Here is a 19,691-nt window from a genome sequence, read left to right as displayed (position 1 = left end):
GGGAGAGTATTCCCTTTTTTCTGGGTTCAGGTCAAACAGTGCTGGAAGAATATGGGAATTGGATTGGCCATGTTAGGGACAGTCTAAAGATCTTGCATAGATCCCAGTAGGATGGCCACTTCTGTACCCAGTGGGCAGTTGACTGGAATCCTGACTCAGCAACTTCCTATTTATAGGACCTCAGGCTTAGTCACTACCACTCTCTGAATTAGAAAATAAAAGGGAGCTGGGCTAGATCAAGGGGTCTTAACCTGGGATCTGTGAACATTTATAAAAATGTATTTTGAATACAATCGGTTTTCTACTCCTACATTTTTTATTTTATACATCTAAAAACATGATTCTGAGAAGGGGTCCATGATACAAAATAAAGAACCCCTGCATTACATGATCTCCGGGGGTGTCTGATCATAGAGAATGTTAGTCACTGGCACTGAGTCTTTAACTGGGTCCTTGGTCCTCCTCTTCTGTCTGCCCCCTCAATCATCCCAAATGCTTTATCTGTGCTCTTCAAATGTTAGAACAGTCCATGACAGAGGGAATGGAAGAAAGCAATTCACAGAATTATCCTTAGAGGCCATGCAATCCGAGCAAAGACTCTCCAGTATGACATCTGGCACTGCTCTGAGACCAGAGACCTCCAGGGAAGCGGAATTTACAATCTTTGGAAGCAATACTTGGCTAGGTCTCATTGTTAGCAGGTTTTTCCCAACATCAAGGCCAAATCTGCCCCTCTGCCACTTTCACTCCTGGTTTTGCTCTCTGGGGGACAAGAACAGTCATCATGTCCCTGATAATTGAGTGGGGAAAATGAGACAAAGGAGACTGAAACTAGCAATCCTACTTGGACTGGCTTATCTTATTCCAAATTCCTTTTTTCTCCAAGTCATGGTTTTCTAATCTTTTCTTAAAGTACTGGGTAAATGCAAAGAAATCAACTTGGGGGCTGGCCTTGTGCTACTGGCCATAATCTAGCAACCCACAGAATTTGGACAGAAGTTGGTCTGGACCAGACATAGCCAGCAGGTGAATCTCTGATCCAGCTCAGGCACTGGCCCTTGGGTCCCTCTTCCCCTCTATACACATTTGGAAGGAATGACAGGCAAGACCGGCCATTCATTACTGGAGCCAAATCATCTGTATTCTTCTTGGTGCTCAGACTTGTAGCTGAACTTGTAGACTCATGGATGTAGGTAGAGCTGGAAGGGGACTCAGAGTCATGGGGTCCAATCCCATCAGATGGAGGAAAATGAGGCGAGAGATTAGGTCATTTACCCCAAATCACATCAGTAATAAAACATCAGAAATGGGATTGATCTGTTAACAGATGACAGCAGAACCCTATCCAGATGATGAGGTAATTCTTACCCTCCACTTACAGATTAAGAAATTCCATTTGAACATTTATGTGCAAGGCAGTATGGTAGTCAGACCAGGCATTCCAATCGGAGTCTCTTCTGCCAGCAAGCATAGGGTCTTTCTTCATTTTGCAACATTTGCACTAACATCATCCTTTTCTCCTAAAACTGCCCATTTTCCCAACTGCCCTGTGACTGTCAAGGGCCCCACCTATTGCTCCTGGTCACCCAGGCCCACGACTCCTCTTGGGCACTCAGCCCACACCAGATCTGTTGCCTCCTCTTGTCATCTGTACCTTCTCAGCATCTCTGGCCATCTGCTCACATGACCACAGGCCCAGCTCAGGCCACTGTTAACCTCTCCCCCAGACTACTGCAAAAACCTTGGCTGGCTGCTTTCCCTCCTCCCTCTCTCCACTCTGCTGCCAAAGTGACTTTCCCGAAGCACTGGGTCTGACCAGGTCACTCTCCTCCCTTAGTTCCAGCGGCTCTGAATTACCTCTATAATTTAAAGTCCTTCAAAATCTGACCCTTTCCTCTCTCTGTTCAGTCTTACCCTCCACAGGCCCCAGAACACAAAACTCCACTCCCATGTCCCACCAGCTATCTTTGGGGGTACTGCTCTACCTCCTCACCTCCATTTCTTTCCTAAGACCCCACTCCAATCCCATCTAGTCCTGGCAGCTGCCAATGCTTGTCCCCTCTTTTTTTCGGTTAGGCACTTGGGGTTAAACGACTTACCCAGGGTCACACAGCTAGTGAGCATTACCTGAGTGAGGCCGCATTTGAACTCAGGTCCTCATGCCTCCAGGGCCTGTGCTCCATCCACTGCACCACCTAGCTGCCCCTGCTCGTCCCCTCTCGAGGAACCTTCTCTCAATCTTGCACTACCTTATTGGTTATCCGATCTATTAGAAAGGAAGCTCCTCGAGGGCAGGGAGGGGCTGCTTTTGTCCTTCCTTTCCTTAGGGTTTAGCACAGTGGCATGGGGTAAGCACCAGTTGACTTGAAACCTCATTCCCTTTCATCCATCACCCAAGGTGGTCCTCCCCCAAGGATTGGGCAAGAAAAGCCCATTTTCCAAACTTCTTCAACAGCAGAGAACCAGAGGATCACAGATAGAAAGGCAGAAGGGGCCTCACAGGTAATGGGGAAATGAAGGCTCAGCTGCCTAAGGCCATAAGGAGTGGCAGGGCCAGCATTTGAACTCGGATCCTTAGACTCCATCCCTTTCCCTCGGTCCTCAAGTCCTGCGGGCCTGCCTTGCGTCTTCCAGATAATGCCAGCTTCCATGAGCAGTACAGGCTCCGCGTCCGGAAGCAGCGCCATTTTATAAGCTGCTTTCCTCTCCAGGTGAGCCAAACCTCAAGCACAAGAGGCTCCCCGTTATGGCTCCATCTCCTACCGCAGCCCACTGGGGAAGCGGGTTCAGGGAGGAAGGGTTGGCGCCTGGTTCTGCAGATGTGACCCGACATTACCCTTCTTCTGAACTTCCATAACCTAGAAAGTTCCTCTCCCATCAACCTCCTCCCTCCCCCGACCCGCCTATCATAGCTGGACTTCCTCCTACAGACAAAACTAAGTGTACGAGCTGACTCTGGTATAGGATGGAGCTCGACATAGACAACGAGCAAACTTTTGTGAGGCGGCAGCGCGAGCGCCCGAACCCTAATGCTGAAGAACGCAACTCGAGCCCTTGGGCTGTCCATCCTCCTTCCCACCCACCTCCCCGGCAAGGGGCACTGGTGGCGGTCTGCCCACAGGGCGCTGTATTCTCCTGGCCCCATCAAAACCCAAACTTCGAAGTCTCCGGAGGATGGGTTGCCCGGCCTGACGGGAAGAAGGCTCTTTCCTGGGGTGGGGCCTCCGCCCACGAAAACAAAACCATCAGGTTCAGGTTTTTCTGTTGCATATTTCTAATTCCATCAGGCAGACAGATTTTCCCTTGGATGACCTGCAGTTCCCGGAGAACCCCCCTGCTGACACACCCGTCTGTGGTATTTAGAAAATGAATGGGCACCTGGCAGGCACACCCAGCCCCCAGCCAGCTCCCTGGACAGCGGTAATCCAGCCGCCGTCCTGCGGACCTCGTCCCTCACTTCCTCATCAATTATTTAAGGCCCAACGTGAGCCACAAAATGACTCGGCCAAGATCTGTTCAGCGTGTTGGGGGGCTTATCGCCCTTTCCCCGTTTGATTTTTTTGCAGGAACTATTTTCGTTTCCCACATTTCCTAGCTGCCGTTGGCACAGACGCTTGTTTCTTCAGGCGGGGTCCCAGCTAAATCAGTAGAAACCTGCTCTGAGCGATGGGGAAAGCCCGAGTTCTCCCTAGATACTCCATGGGGCAAGAGTAAGAAAGGGAATGAGAAAAAGCAAAGAGCAACAGAATCCCAGCGGGGCACAAGGGGGGAGCGCTCTGCCGGGCTGTCTCTCTGGGCCGGGGCTCCTCACCTCAGTAACGGCAGACCAAGACCACCGTGCCCCGCAGCTCAGGCCGTGGCTAGGCGCGTTACCAAGGCCCCCCAGTGACAGCGGCTCTGCCGGGGCGGGCGAGGAGTGGGAGGGCACCACTCACAAATAACCAGGCACATCCCAAGCCCCCTCATGTCAAACTGCTTTATTACATCTTAAATAACAGTACATTTTAATATAGTATCTATCTTGCATCCAGCTTCCTTGCAGTACACTGACTTTAAAATTAAATACAAAAGGTGAAAAGGGACACGGGGTGTGGAGAGCTCTACCAGGGATTTCATGGAGAGAGAACGGGATGGGGCAGGGGCGGGGGAGAGAGGTTTCTTTTTTTTTCTTTTTGCCAAGTCCAGGCCTAACGCACGATTACAGCACATTTTTGTACAGAATGTTGCAGAAAAAACAGAATGGAGAGAAGCCACTACAGCTGCTAAGGAGGAGCACTTCTGGATACATGAGAGGGGAGGGACTTAACAGAACAATCTACTGTCCAGACGCTGCTGCGTAATATTTTATTTGAAAAGAAAACCAGGAAAACCTGGCCATTACAAAAAGGACCATTCGATACCAAGGACTCGTTCTACTGAGGGTGGGGCAGGGCGGGGCGGGGCTGTGAAGGACTAACTGATAGGGGGACGTCCCCAGTGCGGATGGTGGGAGTTCTGGCTACTCCAGGGCGTGCATAGAGTCGGATCAGGATCCCCCAGGGGCTTATGCACAGAGTAGCAACAAGAAGGAAGTAGAGCGCAATGGTGACAACTTGAAACAGGTTATTTCTGAAAAGAAAAAAACATCTAAGGACTTAGTCCTATGTGCATTTTTTTGTTTTGTTTTTTGTTTTTAGCATTTCTACAGCATGCGATTCTAAGAGTAAACCCACCCAACATGGCAAACAATCAAAAATTTGTTTTTAACTTAGAAAGTTCAAGATCATTATTTCCAAAACACTGATTTGTACATCATTTCCTACACAAAGAGTTGACTGGCTATCCAAGCACAGGACAGGCATCTCTCTGGAAAATCGAGGCTCCTGATAGTTGGGGGGTGCTGGGTAGTGTTAGGGTGTACAGGAACTGCCCTCCAACTGCACAAAGAAACCCAAAGTAGGTAAAAACTGAATTGATGGGGAGCGAGGAGCAGAAAGGGAAAGAAACGGCAACGGATTGGGAGTTAGCTACTCACGAAAGGGGACAGGTTCTTGAAACGAGCATTCAATACCATTAACAGCATGTGTGTGCTTGGTTACCTTACTTCTTAACATTATTCTCTATATGCCATATTTTTGTGCAGCAACAATTATCTGAGACACCAGACAAAAAATAATAAAAAAATTAGGGACTAAATTTACATCATTAACAATCCCAGAGAGGCTGGGCAGGACCCTCTTGTTTTGCTTCATTATTGACCATAAAGTAATCTATTTAAAAAAGGAAATAAGAATGTTTTCAAAACCCTGCTACAAACATGACTTTAAATTTTGAAACCGTTATGAGATAAAACAAAGTCCTCAACTTGTGTTCACAAAGCAGGATCACTGGTCTAAAATTTAAATAAAAGACAGGGAAAATCAGCTGTGTGCCTGTTTCACAATTACTCAGGCTTACCTTCCGGTGAACATTTTTATTATAGTATTTCCTTTTTATATTCGTTCAAGAAAAAAAAAAGAAAAAGGAAAACAATGACAATGGTCCCAAAGGAATGCACAATTTGTTTGTTTACAACCACAGAGATTCTTCTTGTAGAGGGAATTGTGCTCTTTGTTTCAGCAATAGGTGAAGGGAAAAAGATCTTGCCCTTTTGAAGTTCTGAGAGGGAGATGGAGGGGTGTCCGAGTTAGTATGGTTGGGCTGGATATGCTATCATGGTAACTCTTCCAAGGTTGGAATGGTCTTCCAGTCATGGCGGAGTCCATCTGGTATCTTAAGAGAGAGAGAGTGGAGAAGCATTAAAAACCTGAGACTTCTACCCTCAGCAATTTTACCCAATGGTGGAAGGGCAAGAGCTGCCTGGGGGTAAAAACAAAACAAACCCCATGCTCCTACATGTATGTGTCTGTCTATCCCTCTGTGTATTTCTGGCCCACTGCTAAGGCATTTTCAAGCAACCTTGCTGTCATACAGTCAAATCACTGGCTATAATTTAAAAACAAACCAACAAATAGGATCAGCTTGTGTCCTGTGCTGACTGAAGGCAGCAAAGCTGTCATACCTATAGGTGTTAGTTCCATATCTTGAGGAAACTATCCCAGGATCCTGTGGCCACCGCCATGCCATCATCGGTCACCCCCAGGCAGCTGACGCGATTATCATGCCCAGCCAAAACACCTAGAAAGCAAAAAGAGCTTTGGTAACAGACCTGCCAGCTTATACTCATCTGACATTCTGTATTCATCTCAGTAAACCACTGTCCTTAGAAAACAGGCAAAAACAAAGCTCCAAGGCAGACAGTACAAGCAAGGATGACTTCACTGGTTAGGGTTCAGCTGAGAGACCCAGATGAAGTTAAAAGGTCATTTCTACCTAGTGAATTATAACTGATCTCACAGATCACAGAATTCTGTATTTCACATATATCAATCTTCAAACTGTCTAAACTATTTCCCATATCCACTACCACAGGCTCCTCTTCGGGACAGAAAAAGAAAAGGGGGCTCTGGAAAGCAAAAAAACTTTCACCAAGAAGGGAAGGATCTTAAATAACTATCTAATTCAAGAGGATTCAGAAGTAATCGTCTCCTCCATTTACAAAAACTCACTACACCTGCAGTGAGTGGGAGGAAGAATTTTGGAATAACAAAAAGTTGCCCTCAAGGTCACTGACATCATGATGATGGCCGGACTCAGTAAATTGCTACAAATAAGTTGCTAGGGAGGAAATCATCATTCAAAGTAAAAAAGGTATTTGAAAAATTTGTCAGGCCTCATAGGAAGTTATATAAACAAATTCAGGTGCAAACATCCTTTACTTGAGAGTATCTAAGTATCTATGTAAAAAGTATAGCCAAGAATCCACTTATTTGTATTTGAACATTATCTATGGGAATCAATAAATGCCAGTTCATTTCAGTCTGGAGACCAACAGGATGTTGCAGAGGGGAAGAGAAAGCTCACCCAAAGCAGAGCCCTCGCTCTCCAAGACGAGGCATTGGCAGAACTGCTCTCGGCAGCCTCAGAGAGAACTCTGAGCTCCAGACTGGGATTCTCTCTCAATCCTCCTGCAGGCCCAGAAATGCTGCTGCAGCTGAGCCAGTGGAGACTGGGGTCAGTCCACTTTTGCAACACTTCTTATGTCCCCGGGAGTCTGCCACCAGTGCTGGGAAAATAGGCCTGGGGAGTGGCAGGATGGAATTTTTACTTAGATGTGGGGAACCTCATGGTGGCTGGGCCTTAGGATTCACCTTCCAACCTGGTAACAAGCTCATGTTTTGGACAGAAAATGTTCTGGTAAGGCAAGGAAACATGAAATAGGACACGTTACAGTGGGAGCTCAGCTTCACATCATCACTGTTTAGAAGAGTTAGTAGATTCAATCAGGTATTATTATCAATGAGAAGATGGGATTTTAAAAGAGGTTGACACAGTTGAGAAAGGCGGTCTGTCCTCCCACTCTGAGAAGAGTGGGTTGGGGAGGGTGGGGACATGCACTGGGTCACTCAGTCTGTGTCCACTCTTAGCCATGAGGGAATGCAATGGAGGATTACACTGTTCCCTCACCATGAAAACATACCAAAGAAACTTGTTGTAAGACATCTCCACAGAACGTGGGTAGCCCTGCAGACGGTATCACCTCTGAACCACGAGCCACAAAAACAGAAAGCCCTTCTTAAATGAAGCAGCTCTCTGGACACATCTTTCTTTCGCTAAGAATGGCCACAGGCTCAGATAACTCTGCGTGCTGCTGTTAAGCCAGCAATACTTTTAGTTTTGTCTAACATTTCAGAGCCTTACGGTATAGAAGGCACACCCACATTCACGTGTGGCTTACATGGTCACACTGCAGCAATCACCAAGCTGGCTTAACAAGAACCAGAACCTAGGGGCTGAGCTGCCTGTCTCCAGGGCACCTGCCAAGCCTACCTGCTCTGTCTGCTTTGAGCGCATCCCAGACATTGCAATTGAAGTCATCATATCCAGCCAGCAGGAGGCGGCCGCTCTTGGAGAAGGACACCGAGGTGATTCCACAGATGATGTTGTCATGGGAATATACCATCAGCTCCTGGTCAGCTCGGAGGTCAAAGAGCCTACAGGTGGCATCATCTGAACCTGTGGCAAATGCATTGCCATTTGGAAAGAACTAGAGAGACCAACGAGAGCTTGATTAGATGGTGTGTCTGTCCAGAGATGACATGAATCAATGCTCAAAGAGGACACTAATTGTGCGTCATGCCAGGACTGCACCAAGATGTCCAAGGGTTGTAGGACCGAAATACTCTCCTGCAGCCCTAAGACTTCTATGAATCAGCCTGATACCTCCCAACATAACTGCTCCTACAATGAACAAGCCAGTGGAAAGGGGCTCAGTGAAGCTGCCTGGCATCCTGCTGAAAAGTACAGTCCCACAACTGGAGAGGTTTCCTATTTAAATGGGATACTCCCCCCTCATAAAGTGGAACACACAGAGTCCTCTCACTGTAAAGACTCTTATGAATAGACTGCTAAAATAAATTGCTGAATCCGGTTCCTTGGAGACAAAAAAAATACAAATGGCTATTTCCACATTAAAACATTAAGTTTGTCCATACAGTTATGGCAAGAGATACAATAAAATTCCTTTAACAGAGTCATCACTAAATTACATGGCTTTGGAAATGCCAGATAAAATATTATTTTGACAATTTTTGGTTAAGGTGTCTAAAACAGGAATTGTTTCCCACAACTAAAAAAAAGTAAAAAGTAATTTCTGAATCTCTAGTTTATTCCCTCTGCAGCTCTCTAGGTAGCAACAGCTGATGAGTTTCAAATTAAGCTGCACATTTTACTAAGAGCAAATGTGGTTAAAAGCTTTAGTGAAACTGGAACACATTAATAGCAAATATAGAAAATGTGGCCAATGACAGAGGGTAAAACTAAAAAGATGGAAATGTGCCATGTTCTTACAGCTGATGAATGAGGTTTCAAAAACTGGATTTCTTATTCTGAACCCTTAAACAAAAACCATTACATTCTCCAGAGGCATCCAACCTGTTTGTACTTCATGTCAGCAATCTGGGCTCTTACAGTAAAAAACAGATGACCTTATACAGAAAACATTTCAAAGATGAATCAATGACATTCCCTAAGACTTCCAAGCACTAATCCTAATTGCTAACAGAGCTGGGTATGGATGACCTCACGAACACAAACTGCACTTCCCCAAACCTAAGTGCATACGTACACAGATGGCATTGATGTCAGATTCGTGGCCGGTGAAAGTTTGCCGACACATTCCTTCTCGAACGTCCCACAGTTTGGCTGAAGCATCACAAGCCCCAGAAACAAATAATCTGGTGTCAGGGGCAAGAGAAAGACTCATGACATCCCCGGTGTGCCCAGTGAAGGTGGTTGTCTGTTGGCCAGTTTCTATGTCCCACAAAGCACTGTCAGAGGAGAGGACAGGGCAGATGTTAGTCTCCACCACAAGGAGAATGCACTGTGCTGAATCACTTAGTACAGTTTTATTAGATTTTACTTAAAGCAGACATGTTTTCTATTATCCCCCTCTTTTTTTAAGTGAAAAAAAGGGAAAATATACTGTTGGGCAGTAACAGAATGTCAGGTTCACCTAACTTGATTCATGCTTGAATGAGAACCCATGTGGTCCTCTGGCTTTGAGAAGCTGCCCACTCTCCTTTTGGCAGGCTCACATTTCTTTTCACTTCTACTCCCAGCTCCTACTGCTGCCTGCCGGCGGGGGGGGGCTAAGCTCTTTTCCACATGTTGTTATTCAGTTGTTTTTCAGTTGTGTTTAACTCTTTGTGCCCCTATTTGTGATTTTCTTGGCAAAGAAACTGGAGTGGCTTGCCATTTCCTTCTCCCATTTTATAGATGAGTAAACTGAGGCCGAGAGGGTGAAACGACCTGTCCAGAGTCACAAAGCTAGCCAGTGTCTGAGGTCACATCTGAACTCAGGAAGATGAGTTCCTGACTCCAGGCCCAGCACTCTATGCACCATGGTGCCACCTAGCTGCTCCATTCCATTCCATACGAAGCCCCTTCAAATACTGAATGAAGCTCTCACATGCCCCTTTCCTCTCCAGGCCAAGCAGGCCCAGTTCTTTTGATCGACTGTCACATGACTCGGATCCAAGACCAGACTCTTCTGGCTTATGTCTTTAGGATGTTCTGAGTCACCAACGTCCTTCCTAGACGATGATGCCCCGAACAGCCTGCACCTGCGTTTGACCAAGCGCCGGCTTTCTGAACGTAGCCCAAGAGAGGGTGAGAGCTCTGGGGGCTGCCACAGTTCACATCTGGCCCACAGCCAACATGCAGAGGTCAATCAAACAAACGGCTGTTAGCCATCTCTCCCACCTCGCACTTGTGCAGTTGATTTTTTTAGACCCAAGTGTAAGACTCATGATGAAATTCAATAGGAATCAATATAATCAGATTCGGCCCAAAGCTATGCTCCATCAAGATTGTTAGATCCCACGTCATATACAAACTTGGTAAGGATGTCATGGACAACTTCCTCCACATTGCTGATAAATCTACCTAGCAGCACAGGTCCAAGGCGCTCTAGTATCACCGTCTCTTCTGAGCTCTCAATGAACCACAGGAGAACTCTGGCCACCCAGCTACTTCTGACACCTTCTAACAGTACAACTGCCCAGTCCGCATCTCTATCTTTTCTACAAGAACAGTATGAGGTACTTCATTAAAATCTAGGTAAGCAAGATCACAGCAATCCCCGAATCTAACAGTGTAGTAATCCCATTTAAACAAAAACCTGGGATTTCTGTCCTCCAATTCTGGTACCTTTCCTACTTTCTGAAATCTCTGAATAAGGACGAGACCGTTTGGCCTCAAGAGTTTGTAGAACCAAGAGTGATATTAGGCTTGAGATCAGGAAAAACATGTGAACAATTAGAACTCTCAAGAACTAGAATGGATGGCCTTGGGAAATAGTGGAGGGATAACGGGAGGTCTTCGAGAAGTAGCTGGATGGCCATTTGTAACCTGTGTTACAAGAGAGGATTCATCTGAGGGTACGGGCTGGACCAGAAGGCCATCGAGGTCCTTTCCAACCCTAACCAACATTTCATGGCTCTATGAAGCATCATTAACGGTGGGTGAGCAATGCTCCAGCTCGTGCAGCCCCAAAAGCCACAGGTCATCTGAGCCAACTACCTTCTTTCCAAAGGCAGACAGCTGTTCTTACTAGGACCCTACTTCCACTGGGACATTCTTCTTGAGACAGAAAAGGGAAGTACAACACTGGAGCAGTTCTGCCATTTTTCTAAGCAGAGGTGCTATCCTTTTCTTTGAGATTTCTCTTCTCCAACATACCTTAAAAGCAAGCCAACCCACCACCAAAGATCCCTTAAGCCCTACTTGCCAGGTTTGGCTCTTTCAGAGCGCTAGCACCCCTGATACGCTCTTACAGTAATGTATCACCCTTTTACAGCTGTATATTTTCTGTAGATGACAAGTCTGACGTTGCAGTGAAGAGAAAGGGATCAGAAAGAATCAGGAAGACCCGAGTTCAGACACTTCGCAGCTGTGTGTTCCTAGGTCGTTCATTTAACTTCATTTTCCTCATCTGTAAAATGGGGATAGCAATAGCACCTACCTCATGGAGTTGTTGGGAGAATCAAATGAGTTAAGCTAACTCTAATTACTATGATGATGAGGATTATTACACGCCTTTAAAAAACCTAAATAGTTAGTGGCTCTCTGTGTATACACGACAGCCTCTTCAGAAAATGGTCTTTCGGGGCAGCTAGGTGGTGCAGTAGATAGAGCACTGGCCCTGAAGTCAGGAGGACCTGAGTTCAAATCCTGCCTCAGACCAAACACTTGACACTTACTAGCTGTGTGACCCTGGGCAAGTCACTTAACCCTAATTGAAAAAAAGAGTCTTTTTTCCTCCTCAAAATTGTTTCCCTTTGAGTCTTCAGTTGTCTCCTGTCTCTCCTGGAGAATCTGAGTTCATGGGCCCTTCTCTCCCTTTCCTTTGACCATTTGCAATCTATTCTTCCCAAATGTAGGGTGCATGCCAGACTATGTCCGCAGGTCACTCCCTCCCCACTCCCAAGGTTTCCACCCCAGTAACCAGTTTCTTCCTGACGAGAATCAGAATAGAATTTGCCTAAGTAGATTTCCTACCTTTTGAAGGTTGAAATTATCATTAAGGTTAAATCAAAACGTTATCAGCTACTCTGCTTTCAGCAAAAAGAAGAGAATTTTGGCAGATGTCTGGGAACTGAAGACCTGGTGAAGTTGACCCTTTGCCTCTGTGCTGGACTGGCAAACTGTTTTCCAAATTTCTCATCTATTTCCCCTTTGTCCAAGTGATTTCTAGTTTACTCTGATGGCCCTTCACTGATCTCCACACCCACATTCTCTTGTTTTGAGTCTTAAAAAATTTTCTTCCATGAATACACCTTCTTAATACGTGATCAGCCACCTACTACCCACCCCTAGCTTCTCTCATCATGTTTCTTTCTTTCTTTCTTTCTTTTTTTTTTGCGAGGCAACTGGGATTAAATGACTTGCCCAGGGTCACACAAGCTAGTCAGTATCATATGTCTGAGGCCAGACTTGAACTCTGGTCCTCCTGACTCCAGGGCTGGTGCTCTATCCACTGTGTCACTTAGCTGCCCCTTATCCTATTTCTTTTGAAAAAGGCATCTCCATCCAGTCTCCCCCAAACTCTCAGTAATGTCTGTGATAAGAAGAGGAGGCTAAATTTATCTTCTTGCTTTGGGACCTATAGCTAACTTTGCTTGTCACCTAAAATTGATGAGAATATGTAAAAACACTAGAGGTCATGCATTTTGCTAGGGGATCCTTTTTTCTTCCCCCACATGGAAGATCTACATGGGCAGTTTCCTCCCTTTCTGGTAATTTTCAGGTTACAGCCTTTTTGATCAGATTTGCAAGGTACCAGGCAGAGACCATCTCACCAGCCTTGCACAGGAGCCTGTCATCCCCATCTTTTATGATGTAATCCAGAAATCCAAATCCGATTCTCAGAAGCCTGAGAACATCTTTTCAGCCAGATGTTCACTTTCCAAATCAGCTTTTCTCCATGACATTCCTTGCTTCCAATAGGTGGCAGAGATGAAAAGACTACCCAAGGCTTTATAGCCTCCAGCTTCTCGCCCTGGTAACCTTTGGCGAAACTTTCTAGGCTGCTCCTAGCACCGTAACTTTCTGCTCATGTCAAATGCCAGAAATGGAGTCATCTGGTTTTGACTAAATACCACTCCCACCCCCTGGAAGAAGCCAACCTATGTCTCTGTGCTGGCTGGGTTAACAAATGGCTGCTTTGGCATTCTTCAGGCACCCCCAACCACCCTCTGCTCTTCATCTCCGACCCTTAGTGGGCGACCTCTAGCCTGATGGGTCCAGTGGTCCCTCTCTGCTCTGTAGGACAGCCTTCCACCCTTGCCTCCCAGCAGGGGCCAACTTTTTCCTTTGCCTCTTCAGGTCCTTTTTATACTTATCTCCCTGCTCCTTTTCCAGTTTCAGGGTCAAACTGTTCCCACTGTCTCTGATAACTTGGAGCATGAGGCAGTCCCCCAAGGCCCTTTACCATCTCTCCTAGGGACACCTCCCTTCTTCCCCGCACTTTGAAAATAGGAGGAAACAGTCACTTGGCTGTGGCAGAAAGACAAACATTACCTGTCTGACCCAAGCCACAGACACTTCTACCCGCTGCTCACAGTGAGACGAGATCACCCTGGAAATCTCTCAAACAGCTCAAGTGCTTTCCCAACAACTTGATGTAACATCTTCACACCACTTCATCACTGGTTAACAATTTGGTCACTGCCTCACGTTCTTTAGCAACCATTAACAATTGTATCTGTGCTATGAAGAGTTGTTTGGGCAGCTAGGGGGTGCCTCAATGTACACAGCACTGGGCCATGAATCACGAAGACCTGAGTTCAAATCCAGCTTCAGACGCTTATTAGCTGTGTGACCCTGGGCCAGTCACAAATGGAGATCATAACAGTACCTATCTTTCAGGGTTGCTGTGAAGAACAAATGAGGTATTTGCGGACTTCTTTCTTTTTTTCCCAAGGAGGAAGGAAAATGTCTAATTCAGAATCCTTTCAGTAACAAATTATAGGAGCTTGGGAATTATGGACATGTGCATTAACCCAAGGACTGCCGAGTTGTCAATGTGGGGCTTTAGGTCCCCAAAGAAGTGTTTGTCATCTCATGGGTCTGACAGACACGTATATCTCCCTTCCTCCCCATCTACCTCCTGGTTGTCTTATTCTACATAGCTCATAAAATCCTTACCAACTTCTGACAGACTCTAAGAAAGATGTACACTACCGAACAAATGACTAAGACATCGCTACTACCTGGAAGGAAATGGCTAAGACTGACGCCTTCCCCGAACAACAAGTGACTGACCTGGACTCTCACCCTTGTAACAACAAAACTCAATAATATGAAACTGGCCACGAGCCTGACATTGTGCTCCTGTGACTACAACCCTGCTCTCCGCCTCGCCTTTCCCCCTCACTAAGAGAGAAGGCACGTATGATAATCTGTTCTATGTGGCCAAGACTGCTCATTGCTCTCCTGCTTTTTAAGAGAAACCAGAGGTAATATACAGCTTTTAAAAAATACTATAGAAAAAATCAGTTTTCACAAAACCTCATCTTAAAGAATTTTAGTGTAGTTATTTCCCAAGTTGTACTTTGGTAAAGAAAACTAAGAAAATTGAAAAGGTCACTTCATTTTAATGGCAAAGAAATTTCTGTTAACATTAATTCTGCTAGTCTAATTGTGTTATTGGATACAACAAGTAAATGACAAAAATGTGTCCCCTTCCCCTGCAGGCTTCAGTACCTCCATGAGGCTGAATGATTATGCCAATTTAGAAATTTGGTGAAATTGGATACAGCCTCATCTCAAGTTGGGGCCCAGTGACACTCAGTTTTTGAGCTCTCAGTGCATACTGAGAAGAGAGACAAGATTAAGCAAAGCAGTTTCTTGAATTTATTTTATTCCTCAGCCCACTGGTTACCACAAACGGCTGAGATCAGACCCTACAGGAGGTGGTCTCTCCTGCCACTCCTCCAGAGGACTCCACCTATTTATTGCAGTGACTTATATGTGAAAATAAAGGAGATTTTGCATTGACTAACAGCGTACACATGTCCCAAGTTTCATTACTATTTATATATGTCAAACTGTAGATTTCATGGCCCTGTCTACAAAGCCTGGAGCCCCAGGTCGCACGCCAAAGAGACAGATGAGAAGTGTCTTGTCAGGGCCTGCCACTCACCAAGTGGTGTCTCCAGAGCTGGTGACAATTTGATTATCATCCAGGAAGCGGCAGCATGACAAGTAACCTGGAAAACAGCACAAAGACTGAAAGTCAGAGCAGAACCCACACCTCTGGGAAAAATGTTTATGAAGATTTAGAGCAAATCCAAGGCTTTGGATGCAAAAGTTTTCTATGCAACTGCTCCGTTCTATAGCTCAAAGTCTTAAGTTCATTATTATACTACTACAGGCAGGATTTCTATTTCTTTTTGTGTGCCCTGGGCACAGCTAAAAAAATACCCCCCCCCCCAAACCCCAACCTACCAAACACACAACACATTATTTATTCCTGGGCAGAAGCTAGTTCTGATCTAGGCAAATGGTGATCTGCAGAGTTAAGGTTAAGAGAGGTAACATTACCCAAGGTCTGCTGAATACCAGGATAAAATAGAATTCAAATTAAATTTATCCAAGAAAAAAATACCACATTATGTATAGACATATTTTTGGACGTGATATACACACAACGTCCTTTGATTTTCACTACACAAAAACGATTAAATACATTCACAAACACACACCGATTCTGAAGCCACTCTAAACTCTGTGTCCCATTGCCCCAGTCTTGTGGGCCGCCCCCTTTGCACTGCAGACACACTCTCAGCAATGGACCACGGCCGTAGCCAGTCCCCACACTGTCTCTCTGTGTCCCGCCTATCTACACATCCTCCACGCTGCTTCCTCTGTGATGTTCCTGAAGCTCAGCCTGTACCAGGCGGCCCCTTGGCTTCACGAACTCCAGAGGCCCAGACTTGAGGATCAGATGCTGGCTTTTAGATGCCGTTCCAAGCCAGTTTTGACACCCATCAGTCCCCTTCCTGCCCGGTTCTGCTGTTCCCAGCCTTATACTTCCTGTCTTCCCTCTATGCTTTGGCCTGGAATATACACTCTCCTGATCCCGGCGTCTGACATTTCTTTACTTCCTTCAAAACTCAGCCGAAGCCCCATCTTCTGAGCAGACGATATAAGGTCTACTCTGATCCCCCCCCCTCTAAATAGCATTACCTTGTATCATTCTGCATCTTCTATGTGTGTCTGTGTGTGCGTATGTTTGAGGGCAAAGACAACTGTATCCCCAGAGCCTTGCACTTCGTAGGCGCTTAATAAATGTGTGTCAACTGACTGTAAGAACCATTGAGCTATACTGCTGTCACACTACTCAGGGAAAATGATTGTGAAGGGGAAAAATGCTAAATTCTCATATGAATGAACTAGTTTCCAATGAGTAAGAATTTCTATATTAGAGCTGTGTAATTTTTGAAGTATGTGTGATCAAAATCCCTCTGAAAATGGTTTCTTCAAGATCACTTCCACATCCTGTAACCAGAAACCTCCTCTTCAGGAAGACACGCATTCAAACCTCTCTTCAGGACAGTACTCCCTTCAAAATCCTATCCAGATTCTTCAGCTCTTCACCCAGTTACCACTCTTTTCAGGTTTATTACGAAACAAGGCAGAGTGAAAATTTCAAATTACTGAATTTAAATGGAACATCCTAGTTGTAGGTCATGGTACACAGTGCATACGACTCAAGCTCAACCCAAGGGTCCCTTCTTAATTTTGGTGACTTATTCTGGAGAGCCTTGATTTATCTTCATCTAACTCCCACTTTTCCTTGTACCTGAACACACTATCAGGAAACCAAAGGCAAAAGCAATGTTTGAAGAGTGAAACGCACCAAAGACGAACAGGAATGAGATGACTAGCCAGCCCTAGTCTGGGATAAAAATAAAGACCCCTCACCTGTGTGTCCAGCCAGCTCACGACTCACGCGCACGTTCCCCTCACGAGTTTTCAGATTGTAGATTGAGCAGATGTTGTCGAGCCCGCCACAGGCCACATAGTTGCCAGAAGGGGCATACGCACAGGTCATGACCCAAGATGAGCGCAGAGGAATGGCGTGGACCTGAGAATGACAGGGACAGATTTTACGTCTCCTTTTTGGCTTTTACTTTATAGCAGGAGGCAGCAGAAAAGAAATGGGTAAGTATACCTACCACAAGGATCAAAATGACCTCGAGGATCACCCGCACATACAGCTAAATTAAGCAATGATTTGCTTCACATTTAAGTGTGGTCTGCACATTAGTGGAGAAGCCAACACAGATCAACAAGTCTACCAAAAAACCAAGCTAAAGCTCAACAGAGTGCCCCTGACTACCACTCTACGGACCCAACAGCACTGTTTCTTTGGCGCGTCAACATGAACAATGAATGTTACCAAAATGAGCAATTACAACATAGCACTGCATTTTGTTTGCAGATTTAATATCTTGTTACAAAACATGGTACTTGTACTTAGCTCTTACAAAAGTTTTAAAAAACTTTCTGGTGGTATTACATGTCAATTTTAGGACATCTTAAAAGAACCTTAAATTTCAACTTGGTATTAAATTTTGGAAGTAGATATGGTCCTTGTCCCTCTCCATCCAGCATTTTTCAAGAATAAAAACCGTCTTTTTTTTTTAAATTTTCTTTTTGGCTAGGCAATGGGTTAAGTGACTTGCCCAGGGTCACACAGCTAGTGAGTATCATGTGTCTGAGGCTGGATTCGAACTCAGGTCCTCCTGACTCCAGGGCTACTGCTCTATCCACTGTGCCACTTAGCTGCCCGTGTCTTTTTCTGAATACTAAACTGTAGACTTTATTTTTTGGTCCGTGTGTTCTTCTGCCTGTTGTTGTAAGCTGAGCCCAAAAGCAATCCCCATTTCCTTTGGTCAGAACAGCCCTGGGAAGGTGTGCTGGGCAGTCTCATCTCTGTGAGATGCTCCCGCAGGGGACGCCCATGTGGCTAAAAGCAACTGTAAAAACCTCACCACCTTCAAGGCTCCAGTGACTCTACCACTGCAGATTTAGGTGGGGAGGGAGGGGGAGAAAAATTTTAAACTCAAAAGCTTATGGAAGTGATTGTTGATAATTCAAAATAAATTAATTTTTGAAAAAAGACAAAGATTTGATTTGCACAGGAATATGCCACTGAGTCTATTTTGCACTGCAGAGAGCTGAGCCACCATGTTGTCTGGTCTCCCTCACCTTGTTTGTGGTGTAGCTATCCCAAATGATGAGCTTGCCGTCTTGGGAGGCACTGACTAGAAGCCTGGAGGAAAAACACAAGGCAAACATACGTGAGTACCACAGTAACCTAAGGTGGAAACAAAATACAAGTAGAACATTCTATGCATCTACTAGAACATCTGAATCCCAGGAACCTTTATGATTTAGACAAGCTATCCTACCAAAGGGCAGAAAGATCTTCACGAGTCATATTGTACTCCATGTAATCTGGACCCACTATGCAATGTAATCTGTTTTTTTTTTTAAACTCTTGACATCTTTTGGTTGTCAGTTGCTGACATTTCTCCATATTGTACATTGTTCCTTCCCCCTTCCAGAATTATTTTTCTATGTCAGAATTTTTTCTTTGGAGGGGAGAGATGTTGGAAGTCGTCATAATTCAGTCAGAACGGGCAAAGCTTTGAACATTTCTAATATGTTTTTGCGCAGTTGGGAAATAGCATTGCTGTTCTGAAAGACATTCCATACATGTAAAACTTTTGAAATATGTTTAAGACAGAAATAGTTTTCCTGAAGAACTTTGTGCTAGTCTCCAGGAAAACGAAGATAAATGACTATATACTGTTGGTGACACTATGAAATGTGGAAAGCAGGTTAGACTTATACTAGAAATATATACCTCAAAATATTCATAGCAGAAATAGAATAAACGTCTAACCCCCTGGGCAACAGCCGAACAAACTGTGGTACATGATGAAAATGTGGAATTCCGAGAAGCCTGGGAAGGCTTCTGCAAGCTGGGGCAGAGTCCAGGGGGCAGAACTGTAGGATCACAGAATGACACATCTGGGGTGGAGAGGGCCTCAAGGTCGATTTCAGAGCAGGAAATCTGAGGTCCAGGAATGGTCAGTGATTTGCCCAAGCAGTAGCTTACAGGTAGAGAGCAGGAGAGGAAGGCAGGATTTGAACCCCAGTCCTTTGACCACAGGCCCAGGGCTCCTCCTACTGTTACTACAGCTGCTTCTTCTGCGACTACAATGCAGATGGAAAGAACAGGAAGCTGAATCACAACCTGTAGTTCTAAAGACCAACCCTGGCCATGCAGAAGCCCCAAGAAAACATCAAAGTGAAGAACTACGGGTAAGAGGAATACTGAATAACCTCTCAGACATGGCTAATGTATGGATCACTTTTGCTGACCTGCCTTTTCCTTCCTTCTAAAACTTTGTCATAAGCAATGGCTTGCTGGGGAGAAGAGGAAGCCAGGCTACACTCAGAAAGGAAGATGAGCTGAAGTCAAAAGATGTGCCAAGATGCGGCAATGTTGGCTGAATAGGTTAGAACCCTAAATT

At 45.3% G+C, this 19,691-nt stretch overlaps 1 protein-coding gene across 1 annotated transcript in view; it reads right to left on the bottom strand.

Moving 5' to 3' along the window:
- Window positions 1-3,962: 3,962 nt before the first annotated feature.
- The window catches only part of GNB1 (G protein subunit beta 1), a 52,434-nt gene continuing 36,705 nt past the window's right edge, over window positions 3,963-19,691 (bottom strand). The window contains exons 5-11 of the mRNA XM_020975977.2: window positions 18,358-18,421; window positions 17,068-17,230; window positions 15,284-15,350; window positions 9,206-9,407; window positions 7,909-8,125; window positions 6,041-6,156; window positions 3,963-5,751 (exon numbers count right to left, since the gene is read on the bottom strand). Of these exons, the coding sequence (XP_020831636.1) occupies window positions 6,050-6,156; window positions 7,909-8,125; window positions 9,206-9,407; window positions 15,284-15,350; window positions 17,068-17,230; window positions 18,358-18,421 (820 nt within the window). The 3' untranslated portion in view covers window positions 3,963-5,751; window positions 6,041-6,049. The remainder of the gene's footprint in view (window positions 5,752-6,040; window positions 6,157-7,908; window positions 8,126-9,205; window positions 9,408-15,283; window positions 15,351-17,067; window positions 17,231-18,357; window positions 18,422-19,691) is intronic.

Source organism: Phascolarctos cinereus, unplaced genomic scaffold (assembly GCF_003287225.1).
Source record: "Phascolarctos cinereus isolate Bilbo 61053 unplaced genomic scaffold, phaCin_HiC Scaffold_726;HRSCAF=1367, whole genome shotgun sequence".
In the NCBI taxonomy this organism is placed as follows: domain Eukaryota; kingdom Metazoa; phylum Chordata; class Mammalia; order Diprotodontia; family Phascolarctidae; genus Phascolarctos; species Phascolarctos cinereus.
This window is presented reverse-complemented; position numbering and strand designations above follow the sequence as displayed.